The sequence below is a fragment of the Zonotrichia albicollis genome, chromosome 4, assembly GCF_047830755.1.
Source record: "Zonotrichia albicollis isolate bZonAlb1 chromosome 4, bZonAlb1.hap1, whole genome shotgun sequence".
Lineage (NCBI taxonomy): Eukaryota > Metazoa > Chordata > Aves > Passeriformes > Passerellidae > Zonotrichia > Zonotrichia albicollis.
In genome coordinates, this window is record NC_133822.1 from 19,088,341 (window position 1) to 19,107,893 (window position 19,553).

General features: G+C 43.5%; 2 protein-coding genes across 2 annotated transcripts in view; both read right to left on the reverse strand.

The window, feature by feature from the left end:
* LOC102070633 (potassium voltage-gated channel subfamily KQT member 1) overlaps positions 1-5,274 on the reverse strand; it is a 402,199-nt gene extending 396,925 nt beyond the window's left edge. Inside the window, exon 1 of the mRNA XM_074539001.1 lies at positions 4,714-5,274. Within this exon, the coding sequence (XP_074395102.1) occupies positions 4,714-5,099 (386 nt within the window). The 5' untranslated portion in view covers positions 5,100-5,274. The remainder of the gene's footprint in view (positions 1-4,713) is intronic.
* A 9,758-nt stretch (positions 5,275-15,032) lies between these two features.
* LOC102070820 (putative G-protein coupled receptor 19) lies at positions 15,033-16,278 on the reverse strand. Its single transcript, XM_026790831.2, has one exon. It carries the CDS (start codon positions 16,254-16,256, stop codon positions 15,033-15,035), a length of 1,224 nt encoding a protein of 407 aa, XP_026646632.2. The 5' UTR covers positions 16,257-16,278.
* Between the last annotated feature and the right edge of the window lie 3,275 nt (positions 16,279-19,553).

Genomic DNA, 19,553 nt, shown 5'->3' on the forward strand with positions numbered 1-19,553 from the left:
AAAAGAAAGGGAACTTTGCCTAGTTCCATTCCAGCCTTGGCCAACTGTGTTAGCGCTGGTTGCAGCCCCGTTAGACCACTTGCTGACATGCTGCAACTCCTGAAGGTCCCAAAAGCTCCTCATTTCCTGCTGATCTAGATTCCTGCCATTGCAAGGAGCTGATGAAGCGTAGGAGGGCTCCAGTGAGTGCCAGAAGAAACACGAGTTGTGCAGCAGAAATGTGTGTCCAGAAGAGAAGAAGGGAAGGTGGCAGAGGGGCACCAAGAGCTTTTGGCATTGGTAAATCACCCTGCCAGCTCTTGGGAAACCATATTCTAGAGAACACATTTTCCCTGTCTACCACACAATTCTCAGAGACAGGCAGCATCCCATTGAGTATTTTGGAGCAAGAGATACTACCCTCTCCAAGTCACCATTTGGAGGAGTTGTTTCCCCAGAAATCTCAAGGCAGCCTGCAGGGCAGACTGTATTTTATATAATACCCAAAATCTGCATTTATTAAATGTTTTGCAGTCAAACCAGGTGGTCTGCAGTACTCGCCAGATGATTTGCAATGTTATTTTGCAATTATTGTGCACGATTTTATATGAAATTCAACAAGTAGTTTTGATCCACTGAGAAAACAAGAGTGGGGAAGTGTTTCAAGGTGCTTCATGTGCAGTACTAACCTGACTGAAGACCATCCACTCTTTCCCACTGGGTTAAGAGGCTGCTGCTGGTGCCAGAAGCTGAACTGGCTATCCAAGTTAACTCCAAGTTTAAGTATCAAAGGATAATAGAGCTGGCAGCAGCAAGTTGAGTGCTGGAGGTGAATGAGGGGAGCAGAACCCATGCTGGCTTGCTAGCAATGAGCTGGTAGATCAGCTCACCTCATCCCAAAGGAGGTTATGGGATACAAAGGCTGGTCTAACTTTTGAATGAGAGCGCGGTCTAACACTCATTTAACAAGTGGCCAAACCAGCACAAAGCGACCTGGAACAGCTGCAAGTTCTCACTGAATCTTTTGCAGTGTTACACAGCAAGAAAATGGCAGGGCTCAGAACAGAGTGAAGAGTCCCTGTCCTGGACCTCCCCCTTGCCTTGGACTTGCCTCCACTCCCAGCCAGCCTGTGGTTTCTCCAGAGCCTGACAGCAGCCCTTCCAGCTGTGCTGACTCCAGGGCTGATGTGACATCCATTTGCTAGGAGCTGGACTGGGACCAACAGCTCCTTTTGTATCTCCCCACAGCCACCACCGCTTCTTTTACTGAACTATTGACTTGGACAAAATTCAAATTAGTTGCCTAAGGGTGAAAGGTTCCTTGTCCCATCATGAATTCCACACCCCCGCTTTCCCTAGCTCCCAGCTGTCATGTCCTACCCCTCTTCCTCCCAGTGGCTCTCTGAGCTTCTTGACCCTTTTCAGCTGTCCCCTTTGTGCCTGTATGCAGATTTCTGATATCCACAACCTGTCTTTCTTCTTTCCCTTGTCAGATTATCTTTGTTCTTGTGCTACTCTGCTCTTGTATTGTTTTCCTCCAGTTTCAGCATCACTGGCACCAGTCTCAGCTTCCACCATAAACCAACGTGGATCTCAGTGTCTCAATCCCAGGTTCTTCTTTCTCCCTCTTTCACCACACTCAGAGCTGAAAGAGTTAGCCAGTTGTCCTGCTCCCTCACTTCCCAGGTTCCCTCTAAGTCTCTGGCTTTTAAAGTGAAAAATTCATCTACCCAGGCAAGAGCAGCACGAAAGACCAAAATGAACAGTCTCTGCATGCTCCAGAGAAATGGAAAAGATAGGAAAAGGGGGTTGGACTCAGGGGGTTGGAGCAGGGTGTAACTGAGAGGGAAAATACTCCGGGGTTTCCTGCCTGGAAGCCACACTGCGACATCACCTCGGGCTGACACAAGGTGGCCTCTGTGGCTCACAGAACAGTGATAAGTGACAGCCAGCCAGGTGCTCACAACATTCCAGCCCGCAGTGGAGCCATTCCAGCAGGCACTAAATGGATGTAGGCTTCACAAATATATCCATCACATAAGTAAGACTCCACCTGCGATGAAATGATTTAAATGTGTAGGTTTGCCAAGTAAGGTCATTGCCACAAATAACTCCTCACCAATACAAGTTGTATTTTTCTTTCATATTTCAAAATATGAGGGTTATACCCTAATACCTGACATTTGGATGTGATTTAAGCAAGTGCATAGCTGAGTTTAGAAGTTAATCCAAGCCAGGCACACGCTGCTTTTTCTGGACTGAGAACTCACAGCAAATAGCTGGGCTCTAACACAGGTGATCTCCAACACCCCAAGGCTCTCACACAGCCACAGGAATTGCTTGGTTTGGATCAATATATTGTCAGTTCATGGAGCAGCTTCTTCTCAAGGCCTCAGCTCTTGCTAAATCCTCTACTCTACTGGGCTTTTTGGAAGTGAAGTATTTCACAAAACTAAACTAGAAATTATCCAAATGAGAAGGTTTTCAAGACCAGCAGGAGGGATTCTCAAGTAAACCCACTCACCCCTTCAAACATTTTGTTTTGAAACCATAATTTAACCTCCACTAAAACTCCAATAACTCCACTAAATAATACAAGTTCTAGATTTAATTAGGCAAAAAATAATTCCCTTCCCTACCACTGTTATAAAGTTCTATAAGAACCCTGAGCTTATCCCTTAAAATGAAACTTTCTGCGAGTGTTATCAGCGATTATCTTGGTAATTTCAGAATGAGAAGAGGTCACCTCCTGGAGCACTTGCTGTTCCCTCACCTTGCCTGGCTTTGGAAAGTCAGGCTCTTTCTAGCAGAACTGACTCCAGATCAGAGCAGACTCCAGTCCCTCTTGGACAGAAAGTTCCCCCAAGTCTGTAAATAAATTGTCTGATCTTTGTGGCACATGAAGGACAGAAGGGACACAGCACATCCAGCTCCTCCAGGCTACACAAATATCAGCCATGTACTTTAAAGTTTGGATTTGTTAGGAAAAGAACAAATCATCATAATCATCACCATCAATCAGCTGCACTTAAGTTACCTCCAAACCCACACATAAAACACGAGAAGCTGTTTAAAAATAAATTACAGGTTGTTGTAATTATAAAATTAAGTGTATTTTAAATTAGTAGTTTATTTTTTAACAATGTTTTGCTGTAATGATATATAATCTTATAAGGCATGTTCTTTCCAAAACAGAAACTTGTTATTTAAATGAACACATCATGTAGTTACTGGGATAATTATTAGCAAAAATATCCTTGAGACAAAATGCTTGCCAAAAGCTGTTTCAAATGTTTCCTTTCTAGGAGCCTCAAAGACAAATAACTTTTAAGAGCACTCAATTTACATATTCTTTCATGTAAATGGTAGGAATCCTTAAAAAAACAGTTGCTATTGGTATTACCAGTATTTTCTCCAATTTTCTAGTACTGAGGGGGTGTATAAATATTTTTATTTTATTTTAATTCCCATTTCAGAATAAAAAAGTGCATATTAAAGGTCAACCTCAGTTGGGGATCAAAGCAACACAGATGATGAAACAAATGAAATTTAGCAAGATTAGAAGTCTCAACTAGGCTTAAATCATGACTATTCATATATTTAAAACTACACAAATCACATCTTTTTAGTTCTTAGGAATAAAGCATGCTATAAGCATAGTCCTCGAAGGAGGCTTAATCTTTTTGCTCGGAGAAATTTCATTATTCAAAAAATCCTTTCAAAAATACATATATGATATTGAGGAGGGAAAGGAAGCAAGTATTAATGAGACTATTTTATGCTAAATAGAAGCATTAGGGTTCATCCCTAGAATTACCATATGTTTTTCTGGGCAGTTCCTGACTGCAGTCACTGATAATGGTTTTTTTTCTAAAATGCAATCAGGCCATAGTTTATCTCAGACAAACAGAGTAATTTCAACACTCTGCATTTCTTTAGGAAATATGCTAAGTTTATAATAAAAGCAAGGCCTTTTGGCTCAGCTGGTCAGTAAAACTTGCTCTGGTCCCAGTGAGAACACAACTGGACTCTTTCTACAGCCAAGATGACAAATTATCTTTCTGTTCAGCAGCATTCAGAACAGTAATGAGGTCTTGCTAAGCTTGACAGATACCATAAGCAACCAAAGAAAACAGTAACAGCTGGATTAATATATCAACCACTGCTTTACAAGGGTAAATGGAAGCCTTAATTGCCTCCTTGCATATACTACATACATGGTATAATGAAAAACATTTCACTAACTTTGTACTCATTTCATGTTCACGACTATAAATCAATTCAAATTAGTAATGTTATATGTTTGTCTGACAAATTACTTGTTTTGGCTCTTTAACATGAGCAAAACAAACTTAAAAGAGTAGAATGTGTCTCATCACAGCTGGACCTGCCACATCTGCTAAAAACTGCAGTGTCTGAAGCTGGAACAGTGTAAAGCAGCTCAACCAGCAATCAGATGTGCCAGGAGCACAGAAGGACTTATCCTCAGAAATTCCAAATATACATGTACATCCTTGAAAACAAAGATCATTTGAAGAATAAAAAGCCTTCTCTGGAAATCATAATGCATATAGTGGCTGATTCTTTGAGGAACTGGCTTTTCCACTGCCTTGAGAGGATTACTCATGGAACAGGTTTTGAGCACAGGAGATCAAGTACTGATTCCTGGCTGATTAAATGGGCAGTTTCAGATTTTTCTTACATGAAAGATCATGTGAAAATGTAGGTACTTACACTGCAAAATGATAGATAAAACACTTCCACCCACTGGGCCTCTCCAGGAAGTTGTAGACCTGTCCCTGGGTGCTGGTTCTGGTCAGATATTGGCTCTGGAAGCACTCCACGGTCCAGGCCCTGCCGGCTCCGCTGCCCGAGCAGGCTGCAGCCTTTGTGCCTTCCCCGGGGCTCTGGGCAATCCCAGCTCCCTTTTCCATGGAGGGCTCTGCATTCAGTGCCACAGAAGAGTACTGCATGGTGCTGAGGTTCCCCCTGACTTCCAGCAACGGTGCAGATTTGCTGTTTCCACTCAGAGTGCTCAGCTGGAGAGTGGAGCAGCCTTGATCCTGCCCGCGGTGGTCACACAGCAGGTGTGCAGCAGCTTCTGCACCACCACGGGACATCCTGCAGCAGCACTCAGGTATTGCTGTCTCTGATCAATATTTAAAATCATGAAGGAGGGATTGGATGTCTTCTGTGCCCAAGGTGCTCCAGCAGGTGATAAGGTGACTTTGTGCTGTTATCATGGAGTTTCTCTGTGACACGAGTGCGAGCTTCCAGTCTGTCACCTGCTGCCGTTCACATCCCCTGAAATTAAGTCAGAAAAACCTATGAGACAGTGACAACAGAAGGAACAGGAGTCTGGGAAAGGGAAGAGGTTGAGACTTCTGGAGGAAGGAAAGAAAATGAATTTCAAAATTACATTGTTAAAAAGAAAGCCTAGAACGATTTTAACAGTGCAACACTTGTGCAGCAGCAGAGAGAGCTGATCCTACCAGATTACTTTAAGCTGAGCAGTTCTTGAAGGGCCCTGATTAGAAATGAAATGTTGGCCAAAACACTCCTGAATGAGGCTTCGACCCTCAACACCTACACCTCAGAAGAACTTATCTAAAGCATCAATATTACAGGAAGAATTTAAGACTTAAATAAATTTTTTCAGTCACCTCATGGGACCCAATCTTGCAGTCCACAGCACTCTGGAACAACTTTTCTCAAGTGTAAAAAGGAGGATGCCATTAATGATAACTGATACTGGAAGTTTAGTATTGCTACAAGGGAAAATATCAAAGGCTCCTGGCCTGATCGTCAATCTTCTCCAAGCCCTTTCATGTTTGCACCTAATTTTGCTACTCTCAAACAAGTACCTAGACAAAATAGAAAAGACAATAGGGTTCTTCTAGATCAATATGTATTTCATAAAGCAGAATTCAATTTCTGCTAATACAGAGCAGCAATTTCTTTGCAGCAACACTAATAATTTTGTAAGACTGAGAGTGGATGTCTTTTTTTGAACTGCTTTATTTCTTACACCCCACATTCCGAGTTACTTTAGTCTCCGTAGAATATTTTAGACAGACAATTTCAGCCTTCACACTCCCCTTCCCTTTTTTAAATTAAGCCTATTTTTTGCTGTTGCTTAAAGCTCCTCATGTGTATTGAATGAACTCCCAGTGCACTACATCTGAACAGAGCCCTCCAAGTTATACCACAAAGTATTTACACGTATACATTTTAACATGACTTTCCTACACAGGGCTCATTTCTTAACACTGCTCATGGAAAGGTGAGCATCAGTTCACATTTCCACATCGGTGCTAGCGCAAAGAGAGAAATTCATCCCTTCCCTCAGCAGTTATCTTAATGCACAGCTGGAGGGTGCAAACATTAAAGCACAAAGCCCTACATCCCAGTCAGCCTGAGAAGCACCTCTAAGAACATCTCTTCACTCTGGGGTGCTGAGGCTGCCTGGCCAAGGCTGGCTAGGCAGAGCTGCAAGCCTGGCACACCTTCCCTGGGCTGCTCCATCCCCACACAGCACCCCACAGACACAGCACACAGAAACCTGAAAGCAGCTGGCAATCAGCACCTACTTTCTCCAGGCGTGTCCCTCGGCTGCTGCACACCCTGGAGTCCCTGGAGAGATGCAGGAGAGGAGCTGCTGCCCGGCTCTGCCCACGGCTCCCCAAGTCCCACCCTGAGCAAGGCAGGGGCCCTCCCTTTGGGCTGCCTTATATGGCTGCCCTTGCAAAAGGCACAGAAAGAATCGGGAACAGTTTGGATGATTTCAGAGAGAAGTTACTTCTGTCTCTTCCTGCTGTCAAAACCAGAAATCACAAGCAACAGCTTAACTTCCCTCCCAGTCTTTTTCTTATCTGCAGACACTTCATTGCAATGCATTAAAAGCAGGCTTTCCTTACTGCACATCTTTAAATGCTGAATTAGGTGATGCCTGTGGCAAGCTCTGCATCCTCCTTTCATACTGGGAAAGATTAAACAGCAGCTTCAGTTGCTCAGGGCTTTTTCCATAAAGTTTTGACAAAGCCAAAAGCAGCGCTTCATTGTTACATCAAGCACTGGAAAATCAGGATTCTCTCATGTTGTTGCCCTTTTGAGCTCCAGGTCATTTTTTATATTAATTTTGGAGGAAAAGAATCCCAAACATAACCATTCCAGCATCCAACTCTCCATTTTATTGTTGACCTTTCTAATCAGGAAGGAGAAACAGAATACTGCTATTTCTCTCCTTTCCTCCCTCTTGTAACAGAAATCAGACTGTTGTCTGCAGTGCCAACATTCCAAACTTAAGCTTCCCAATTTTCCAGAGCCAGGAGTTTGAGAATGGAACAAAGGTACCTCTTTCACCCTATGGTTATCATCAGTGGGGAATGCTGCCATTGCACTTTTTATCATAACTGTTTGTGGGGCTAAGGCATCTCTTTCCTTGGAAAGATTATTCCAGAAAGTTATTTTTTAGTTTCCTAGTTACATTTCCATACCACTGCAAAAACTCCAAAACAAAACAAAAACCCAAGCCCAAACTCTTTTAGTTCCTTTCTTTTTTCTTGATACATGATATATGTAGTCTGATCTAAAAGCCAACCCATTCAGAACATTTTCCTTGGATGCTGTGTTGCTCAGTTTACCCTGTGCACAGAATTGAATACATTATTCCACACACGACTGCAGGTGAGTGGTCATTGAGAACTGATACCTGATTGGAGCCACAAAAATCCTTCTCCAGGTTTTTGCTTCTTCCCGAAATGCTTGCTGCATTAATTAATACTTTTATATTCTTTGCTCTATTAACTTTTCCAGACATTTTTTTCATTGCTAAATGAAAAAATTTCCATCTCTCCTCACCTCTGACCTCTCCTGAATGTAATTACTCAAGCTCAACAAAACTAGCCAAAGTATGGAGGGAAAAAAAAATTAAAAAACCCCAACAAACGAAACAAAAACCCCCAACCTACAAACCAACCAAGAAGTAATATTGGTTTTATATTGGTAATATTGGCATTATATTTTTGTGGATCTTTTAAGGTTAAAAATAAATTTCCTTTGAGGGAATTGTAGTACCCAGCTTTACTGCAAATGCAAAAACTTGACATAATAGCAGCACGTTTGAAATCCCAGCAGAAATGAAAGCAGAGCACCTGACTCCTACTTCTTGGTTGAAGAAAAGATAATTTAATGATAAGATTTTAATAGACTGAGAGGTGGAAGACTTGAACTCATTCCTTCACACATCCGCTAAAAGCAGTATATCGCATCTTTGGGTCAAAACCTCAAAAGGCAATTAGTCACCTCACTAATTTATGACCTACATCACAGGCATGATTCCAGGGATGTCTAAATAAATGCTGAAGTGTTCACTGGTAACTATAGATGCACAGAGCATCCTGCAAGTGTGTATATACATAAGCATGACTTCTGTGGCTGGGCTCACTTCATGTGTTTAATTTTGGTGGGCCTGGTGCCACCCATGTGCTCAGAGAGCACATCTTCCTAACCCTGACAGCATTGCATTTAGTACTAGACCTGGGGATTTATCACCAGAAGGCCAGGATGGGAAGGCACAGAGAAATGTCTGGCTCTGAGATGCATTTTTTAGCCCCTTCTGGAGGAGGAGGCACTTCTCAGAGACAACCTTAAACATAGCACCACTGGCACCACCCATCACTGTCTCCTTGGGGGGCTGTGTTCTAGAAGGAAAGTGTTAATGCAAGAGACAGATAATATGGAACCCTTAATGCTAGAAAATATTTTGATGGGTAAATAATGGATGAGAATTGGAAAACATTCCCGCGCCCCTCTGTCCATCCCAGATTCCATTCTCTGGACGTAAGCTCTCTGCATCAGAGCTCTTGAAGATCTGCTCTGGATCTGTGAGCTGCAGCTCTGCCAGCACTGATAGCCAGGAGCTGGGCACTGCTGAGTGCCATACAGCCCCCTGGGCCAGCTGTGGGATCTTAGCAGTGATCACACTGGGGCACAAACCCAGCAAGCTGTGGTGGTACCCAGAACCACCTTTAAAGGAACAAAATTCCAGCCCTTGCTCTCTGATTCAGCTTCCCAGCCTGGTGGGCTCTCACAAGGGACTGCAAACAAAGGTAATCAAGAATCATGAAATGGAGCTTCAGCTCTGAGTTCAATTAACAGTACCCCCTATACTTTTTATTTTTGGACCATAATGGGGCAATATTTGTCTTGCCAATCTACACAGTTCAGTTGTCTGTGGAGCACTTGGCAGTCCATTTAATATGCACCATGAACACCATTATTCTCCTTCACAAGGATATGCTGAACGTTAACTAAGATTATCATGACTTGTGCACTGTGGTACTGGAAAGATGGTGCATGTCCAGATTGAGACACTGGGCTTCCATTCTCTCTTAAAGAAATGTATTGTAGCATTTTACCACACAGGGAAAGATATGATGTGACAAATTGCCTTTTATGAGTGCTGGCAGTGCTTCATTACTTTTGTATTAACATGGACAGTCTACAAGGCTGACTGCTTGACCCAGAGTAGTGTCTAAGAATTCCATAAACCCCTCATTTCCATGACAGAATACCTGTAAGAAATTAACCTGACTCCTGCACTTACGAAGGTTTTTTCCTCTCTATTCAAATTAAAACTAAAATATTTTCTTGGAAAAATGAACAGAAGATGCAAGTTCTTCAAGAAATGCTTGAACTTAACAGTCATGATGTGAAGAAAGTGTCAATCTCATAACATGTTGCATATCATGAATATAAAGATCTTAGAAGCATCATAAATGTATAAAACTTATACTAAATAATACAGTAAGATGTAAAATATTGTTGTTATGCTGACTCTAATAATTAAACTCTATCTGCCTGATGAAAATAAAAAAAAACTTAATTCACATGATCATTAGAGGGGGAACTAGAAGCAATTTTCAGGTCAGGTTGTCTGTCTGTTCCTACAACACCTGTACCTTTCATTTCTTGAAAATTCATCAACATTGTAAGCACCTGGGCCTAAATTTTGTTCTGAAAATTTCTAGTTCTGCTTTTGACTGGTTGGTTAAAAAGCTATTCAGCAACCTTTGACCATGCAGAGGACAATAGGTAGCTATTTTAAAATAAACCCCACTGATAAGTGACATCCATAACCATCCCAAAACAAAACCAGCAAAGCACATCAGCTTGTGTACTGGAACCATAGCCTGAGGATGTATCCTTTTCCAAAGGATGTTCAGTGGTACCCATGGGATTCAGCACCCTGGAGAGAGCAAAGAGACCCTGCCCTGCCCCAGACCCTCATCCACCCAAAAATCACATCTCACCCCCTTTCGGTAACTAAGAGGGACTCCAAGTCCTGTTTTTCTCTCATTTTTATGAGTCCTGATGAGTCCACAGCCATCCAACACACATCTCCTAAAAAACCCCAGCATTTTTAATTTCAGCCAGGATGTCAAGCGTTCAGCTTGTCTTTGTGTGTGTGTGTGCATGTGTATGTGAAAAATCTCAGATAAACAAATCACTTGCATGGCTTAACTATTATTCCACAGTCGTTTAAGGTACATTTCAGTTTTCCATGAAGAATAGACACACTCTGTGCCTCAGTCTCTTAGCTTGGTGTCCTGTTGCTATTTTAGGTTGTCTCTCATGACAAGGAGGGGGGAAGATGAAAGCTGAAGAACCAGGTGAAACAGCTGACAAACAAGTGTGTTTTCCTCTGCTGGAACTGGGAAAGGTTTTGATTCCATGACTTTTGCACCATAGCTCAGCAAAGTTTCAAGAGCACTGATTTCTATGGGACAAAAGCCAGCATCACATTTGCCATTTGACGCACTATGGGAAATCAAACAATAACTATAATGCATTCCATGAGAGTCATTTTAAGAATGATGCAGCCAAATTTCACTGTTCTCATGTTATTCCACCTGGACAATCTTGGTATGCAGTTCAAGTGGCCTTCACTAGGCCAGCAGAATTATTTCATTATAAATCATAGCATATTTTTATATAAAGCCACAACATTTTCAATATCTGGACATTAATAAAGCAGATGAACTAAAATAATCTGCTACCATGTAGAGCAAAGTGTCTGTTGTTATGCTTATGTTGCATTAAAGGAAGACAAAATTAACTGCATGAAATAGGTTCCCTATGGTCACTGCTGAAGAGGTAACCAGATAGGAGCCACAGAGAACCTTCACATAATAAGAGGCAATATAAATTCTTGCATAGTGAACCTCAGCTGTTACTTGATTCCTTTCTTCAATTATATTAAGTGTCCCAGCATTGTTTGATCGGGTTTGTTTAAATCATTAGTGATGCACTGGAGGAAAAGGATACTGTTATTGGTTCTAGGGTTGTAACAGAATACCACAAAATGTGGGTGCTTATTTCAAGTATATCTGAAAAGATTGACCAAAATAGAACTATTGCTTCAGGAGAGACTCTTTACATAGGAGCTGTGTGTTATAACTGAAGAGGCAGTTTGAAAAGATCACAATGATCCTTTCAGGGTAAGTACAGTTGGGCATTTTTACATTTACATGCATGAGTTTTAAAAAGTCAACCAAGACATTTTATTAATTTTATCTACAGTTTCCACAAAGCTTCTTTTCTGTGAGCTATGGGCTCTTTTATACAACCTTCAATTGATTACCAGGTTGATATTAAAGGGCAGTAAACTAAATTCCTAATGTACCAGGTCTACTTTACCTTCTTTCTCAGCTAAGCTGGAGCCTCAGGCAGTAATTCATCTGAAATTATTTACCTCATGCTTAAAGTGGAGCATATTTTCTTATTTTTTACTCCCATCTGATGTAAATTTTTTTTTTTTTTTGAGAGAGCTGTCCATTGCTTTCTCTGGCAGTTCTAAACCCCTCACTGATTCCAGAGCACGTAACATGCAGTGCACACGTGCAGCAGGACCAGAAAGTCAGGCTCAGAGTGTTCTGCAGAGATTTAAAAAGCACAAGCACAAAGGCTGGCCAAGGGTCTTCCCACTGCATTCCAGGCAATCCCAATAAGCCAGGCTGACAGCTCTCCTGCACACAGAAGGGTGGAGAGCTCCCTGGTGAGTACAATTCCACCACTCTGGGTGCTCAGAATGTCACCCAGGATGTTTCCAGCAGAGAAGCAGATCCTACATTCTTCCCAGAATTAACACATTCAGCTGGATATGATGACCTCAGCAAAGAGACTTGGCAGCTGAGGCACTCCAGTTTTGTCCACCTTTTGGAAATCTAGGACTGTGTTTAGCTTATTGGAATCCAGAAAATCTAAATAAAGGTATCTGTGATAAGATCTGTTTAAAATTTGTTACAGAAAAGCTGCCTTGGAGGTAAGGATTGTGGAAGAAGTGAGTGAGCTTGAGAGCTATGTGTTCTAGCAACTAGAACATCCCATAAATGTTTCTTTAAAAGCACCCTCCTGAGCAGGAGAATGTTCATCTTGAGTAAAATTTACCAAAAGCAGCTGTGTGCTGAACATGGTTCACTCTACTGAAAGTTGACTTGTGAACAATAATTGTGACTTACTGGCTTTTTTCTAGGAAAACCAGGAAAATTTTGTGAGGATTTTAAAATAAATCAGTAACTTTTGATACTGCTATCCAGGACATGCAAGAGACACACACTGAAGTCATGAAACAGGAACTTGAAGCAAACATGTAACACCTGCAGCTGATCTTGTTCTGGGACTGGCACTAAATGCTTTCAACAAAAGGTCTCTTCTTATGTTACCCTAATGTGGAAAATGAGATGAAATTCTGAGTGGCTTCTAAGTAAGAATGTTCTAGTGAGAATATAGAGCAGGACCTCAGAAGGTCAGTAAGACTGGCTTAAGGCATTGTTGAGTATTTGTAAAATGCACTAATTATATTAAGTGCCATTGTAAAGCAAAGAGTTTCCAACCCTGAGCACTAACACCACTCTCCATCTGGCATTCAGGTGCACAAACTGACTGGCAAAGTGTCTGTCCTGAGGATGTACAGGAACAGAGGGGTGTGGAAATGCACAGTGTTTCTCTCTGCATTGACAATGACTCCTCATTATGAGGGCAATGGGGTACATCTGACACATATGCTGAAAATGAAGATGCAAATATTTACTCTTTTTTATTGGAGAAGCAGTTATTATTTATAGGAGATACTTATGAATGCATTATATGATATTCAGTGCCACTTTATATCCCATGTGTACAGCATGAGGAATGTATACCCTCTAGAGGTGCGTCCATGCACCTTACTACTGCTAACAGCTCAAATTTAGTTCAGGATATAAAATCCTCAATTTTCAGGTTTGGGATAAATTCAAATTTTTTGGAGTGCTCAAGCCCAAATGCCCACTCAGATGTCTCACTGTGTTTGATCTCTGGACATGTTGATTTCAGAATTAACTTTGAGAATACAAAGATTTACATAATTTAAATAATTAATCTTAGCTTTGAACATTTACCAGACACTGTTATGAAAAATTCCATCATCTCTTTCCTTGTCCTTTTTCCATCAGCTGTTAACAACGGATGGACATTCCATACCTCAAAATCTGTAAAATTGCCAAAAATCTCTGGAAATCTGTAATTGCAAAGTTTATACTTTAATTAGCAGTAGTAATTACTTTCTATCATCCATAATGCATTCTGACCAATAATTCTGCTGAAGTGGATGAAGTCATTGTGAGATGCTGTATTAGTAATGAAAGGGTAAAATACATTACAGCCCGGTTGTAATAAGAACAAACTGATTAAAACCAGAACTCGTGGGCACAGCCAGGGGCACAAGCATATTGCTACCAAAAAAACCCAATTAACATCTGCACAAATATGTCCTGAGGCACAGGAAAAAATGCTGAAATTTAAGAAAAGCAGCACTACCTAGTCCAGATTTACACATGACAGCATCACCATCTTGTTTTCATGGGGACAATGTTCCCAGGGATGAATCCATTTGTGTTTTCCTGAAAAAATCTACAGAGCTTTGCTTACAGAGGTTGTTGAAAGAGCCTGTGCCTGTTTTGGAGGAGACAAACAGCATGCAGTGACTGAGAAATTGTATTTTTAGTTGTGAGGGGAGAAAACTGACTTGGAGGAGACTGAGGGAAGCCCTCAGTGGGGTCTGCAGCTTCCTCCCAAGGGACAGCAGAGGGACTGATAAGATCTCTGCTCTCTGTGACCAGAGACAGGACCTGGGGGAATGGCTGGAGCAGGGTCATGGGAGGTTTAGGCTGGATATCAGGGAAAGGCTCCCCAGGGAATGGCCACAGCCCCAAGGCTGCCAGTGCTCCAGGGGCACTTGGATGACACTCTCAGGGATGCACAGGGTGGGATTGTTGGGGTGTCTGTGCAGGGCCAGGGCTCCCTTCCTACCCAGGATATTCCACGACTCCATGCAATGGAATCATGGCTCTGTGGCTCCACAGCCACACACTGGAACAGGCCCCAGGACGGCAGAGCCTGAGGCTCCTCCACTGGGGCCTGTCTGGAGGAGGAGTCCGAAGCTGTGAGCTGGAAATTTGTCCAGGAACCTGTTCTGCAGTCCAACTTTGCTGAAAAAATCCACTGCAACTTTTCCAGGAGGAGGTTATTCCCAAAGAGAAATGGAGGCACAGGAAGACTGGAAGGAGACAGAATCCTAGAATTGTTTAGGTTGGAAAAGACCCCTTAGATCACCCAGTCAAGCCATTAACCCAACACCACCCTGTCCACCAGACCAGTGGCGTCTGAACTAGAGGGACAAGCCCAGTGCAGGAATATCTCCAGGGACATACTGGAAGGAAGCCTAAAAGGCATTGGGTGGATGTAGGATTGTAACAAGCAGTATTTCTTTCTTTTCCTTTTCTCCCTACAGAGAGGTGTAGATTCCAGGAAAGGAGTTCCCCAAAGCAGAACATGAAAACTGAAATAAAATAGAACAAACGCATCAAACACAAGCCATTAAATAATACAGAATATTTATTTTTTTTATACCCTAGAAGCTGGTCTAAAATATGTACCTATTTAGTGCTTCAAAAGAGTGAAAGATACTCCTTCTTCTGCAGGAACATAGCACTCCACAGCTCTTCCATTCCTTTTCAAAGTAATGAAACTCTCTTGGCAAATGTATTTGTGCGATTGCACTCATCAGGCCTGACAAGCTCATGCTCCTTGACTTCTCTGTTAAAAGCATCACAGGTGAGTCTTTGGTGAGGTTGGGCTCGGATAATGTGATTATTTCCAGCTGTCCTGGAACTGGCAGAAATGGTGTAGATGTCGGTTCTGGGGTATTTCCACATGCAACAAATTTCGATCATTCCTCTTCTGAAGTTTGCATCATAGATGTAGAAAAGGATTGGTTTAGAGGCTGAGGAACTGAAAGAGATCCAGGTGATGGCCAGGAAAAGCAAGGAGCTCTTTCTGTAGTCTGTTTCCTGTGGGTGCCACAACTGTACCATGAAGAAAGGCAGCCAGGACAGAAGAAAATTCAAGACAAAGATGAAAAACAACTTGGTAGTTTTCACTTTTCTTCTTAAGACAAGATTCATTGTCCTCCTTCCAGCTGTGCCTTCAGTCCCACTTCTCCAAATGTAGGTGAAGAGTTTCTGGTAGCAGCGGATAATGAGGAGTGATGGGATCAAAAGCAACAGCAATGAGAGGTGGAAGACACCAGAGGTGACTCCTAGCTCAGAATTGGGGAGGAAGAAGTTGCAGTGGTGGTCACTGCTGGAGCCATAGAGATAACAGGCCGGTGATGCAAACAGAGCACCACAGAGCCAAGAGACCAGAGTCATTCTCTTGACTTTCTCCCTGCAAACTCTGAAATTCAGGGGATGGATGAGAGTGTAGCATCGATACAAGCTGATGGTGAAGAGCACATCCATCTGGACCCCGGGCGTGAGGTACTGGATGTACCTGACCAGCCGGCACACGCCGCTGCCCAGCACCCAGCGCCCACAGCTCAGCTGCAGCAGCAGGAAGGGCGCGCTCCCCACGCTGCTCACCAGGTCTGCACACGCCATGGACGCCACAAAGTAGTTGGGAGGGGACTGTGTCCTCCTCCTTCTGTAGATCACTGAGCAAACCAGGAAGTTTCCCAAGACAGAGATCAGCCACAGCACTCCCCAAACCATGCTGGCAGCTGCGATTTCCCCTGGCCTCAGCCCATACTCTACCAGAGAGTGGTTCCTGCTCAAGCCAGCTCCTGGGAATGGAGGTTCTGCCATCTTGTAGCCAGCGGGAGGGGAGGAGGCTTTGGGGCTGCTCGTGTTCTGCATCAGGAGCAAGGTAAAGAGAAGAACAGAACCACTGCTGTTATCCATGCTGCGAGAAAACTCGGCTACGTCTTTTGCTCAGGCTGCAGACAGAGAGAAGAGAAAAGGTTTTGTTGAACAACTCTGTGTGAAAAGCCCAAAGTAATCAATAAAACATAACTCTAAGTAGTCTCCATACTCCTTAGAGTAGTAGATTTCAGAGAAAAGGGTCAGAAATATATGGAGACACAATGTGTCATGGCAGAGAACATTAAATTTCATGCAGATTTCTAGGAATGGCCTGAGTATTTCAGACAGGCATTTCTGCCTACGGAAAGATCAGTGTCCCATTCACAGCTGGAGACTGAGGTGCCACACCACCAGTGCAGGTAAGCTGCAAACTGAGCAGAACATGGCCCACCGATCCTAAAAATGATCTGTACTTCCTGCTGTCCTTGGAAGTGTCAGAAAAGCAGACCAAGAGGGTCCCTGCATTCTTGACTTGACCTTGAGCTTTGCAGCAGAAGGTAAATACTGAGGGAGGAGGTCAGTGTCCTCAGACAGATGAGATGAGAGGTTGGGGGAGGGATGGGGGAGCTTTTTGAGTTCCAGCAGTGGGGCCTCAGCTTGGCTTGTCAGCACTGTCAATACATGTGGCTGCAGTCAGCTGCCGAGCATCTCTGTGCTCTGGAGAAAATCCAGGGAGATGGGGAATGTACTTACCTTGGTCAGGGGCCTTCCACCCAGGCAGCAGCAAGGCTGACCCTTCACAGCAGGACCAGCCCAAAGGTTCTGCAGGTCTATGGGTGACCCAAGGGACAACTGAAGGACTGCCAGAAGCAACCGACACCAACAGTCAACCAAGAACCTCTGGCCCCGATTTTGTAACAGAGCTCTACAAGCTGAGAATCGCTGTGGCCCAAATGCAGCACCCAGCACCCTTGCTGACCCTCATCCTCTGCAGCCTGCCCGGGTCCCTCTGCAGAGCCTTCCCAGCCTCCTGCACATCCACAGTGCTGGCACAAATGGGAGTCACTGCTGGCTGCCCAGTGGGGCACTCGGCACCCTCAGCCATGGTCTCTGCTAACGGTATCAGACACGACCGGCCTTGCCCAGCTCTGGAAGGACAGTCACCCTTGGGTGACACATTTTCCATGACAATAACATGTTCCTTGATAAGCATATGAGCAGCTTATCTGTTCCCCCCCCAATGCTCAGTAACTGGGGTTTTATGAACTGCTTCACACTTTCAGAATTTCAGAACTTTAACACTCATTGTCTTGCCTGTCACCCCACACTCAAGCCCTTCAGCAAACAGAGTTTTCAATTCCATACTGCTTTTAATGCCCCTCCTCCTCCTGCTGATTTATCCCAAGGCAGGAAGATGCTAAATTCCTCTTCCTAAGCATCTCTGAAATCAAAAGCAGTGGAAGGTTAGAAAAGGCCTGGTAGCCAAATAGGAGAGGCCCTCTGTTCAAAATTCCTCTACAAATCAGCACCAACTTTTGCTTTCAGAGAGAGCACTGAAATTCCTGGGATCTTGGTGGCACTAACACTGATATTGCAGGTCAGTGCTGGCCACGGTGTCACCAGCAGAGCAAAGAGCTCATCAGCTCAGACAGCCGTGGATCTCCTTCCATTAAAACCAGCAGGTGGTGAATGTATGGGAATGTGTTGCTTTCCAAACTTTGTAAAATATTACTAAATATAAATGCCTCCTCTGTAATGTGGCCATTGAGAAAAGATGTTGGACTCTGGGTTGGTAGTGCTGCAGCAGAGAGGAAAATTCAGTTACTAGTTTATCACTGAAAAAATCCAGTTTGAAAGCAGGAAAGAGAAGGAAATGGAGCAGGAAGTCAATTTTCCAGTATGGAAAAACATTCCGAGGCATTCAATTCTCCTTCTTTTGATTCCACATGGTGTTTATCAATGTTTTGATTTTCTAGATATAAACAAATCATATAGTCCTTTCTGTTTACATGTTTTTCTTAGATTTTTTTCTCCTCTTACATTTCCTGTCCTTCAGGATGATATACTGGTATATTTTACACAAAATAAATACATCATGGGTAAAATTGTGCATATCTTTTTCAACCAGACTTGGAAAACTGGGTACTTTACTGCGACCACCTGTGCTATCAAGATTTATTTTGTGGCTAAAACATTAGGAGAGCTAAAAGGAGCTTTTATTTGAAAAGGAGGTTCCATGCTGTGTTCCAGAGGAAACTCTCAATGTGCCTGATGGTATTTCACTTCATTCTTAGTGAGTTCTAAGGCCCAGCTCTGAGCAGTATCCATGTCTTTAATACAGGACTTTCCAGGCAGCTATTTAGATTACTTTTAATTTGAAGCTCTTTCACTATGAAATGAGAGTCTAAACCTTGATTCCCTTTTGCAGTGTATTTGCTAGAAAAGTCACAGTCCATTGTAACTCAGATGAGGTGTTCAGCATGTCTCAGATGTAGCCCAGCACAATTCAATTTGTCCTGCACCAAAAAAAGGGAGCTTGAAGGATCTTGTGAGAAGAGGTGAATGTGAGAGATAGGAAGCTCTGGTTGAACAGCTTGAAGGAAAGATTAATGCCATCAAACTTTTAGCAGAAGGTTTTAAATACTAATTTCAATAAATACACAGGACTGTGGTTTATCCTAGCAAACTTTAATGGCTATTGTGTTTCAATTTACAGCTACACTGACTTAAACTTTTGTTCATTAAACTTTTATTCAGTTGCTGTCTAGATCTCCTGTTCTGAGCTGTATTGTATGGCTGTTTCCAGTCCTCCTTCCCTTCGGTTATGCGGGGAAAAAGTAAATTCCCCAAAAATAAATTGAAGGAGACTGAGGGGAGAAGTTGTATTTTAACTTGTGAGGGGAAAAAACGTGGAGGAGATTGAGGGGGCCCCTCATGGCTGTCTGCTGCTTCCTCAGGAGGGGAAGCAGAGGGGCATCTCCGATCTCTGCTCTCTGTGACCAGGAACAGGACTTGGGGAATGGCCTGAAGTTGTGTCAGAGGAGGTTTAGGCTGGAGATCAGAAAATGTTCTTCCCCCAGAGCGTGTCGGGCACTGCCCAGGCTCCCCAGGGAATGGTCACGGCCCCAAGGCTGCCAGAGCTGCGGGAGCGTTTGGACACCGCTCTCAGGGATGCACAGGGTGGGATTGTTGGGGTGTCTGTGCAGGGATTGTTGGGGTGTCTGTGCAGGGCCAGGACACGTTTCCAGCCCCGGATATTCCCAGCTCAGGGCTCCACAGCAGCGCTCAAGGACAGCGCCCAGACCCTACGGCTCGTCCCTGGGCAGAGCAGCCCCGCGGGGCTCCGTGAGGGCGGCGCTGCCGCGTTCGCCCGTGCGGGGCCGGGCCCGAGCCGGC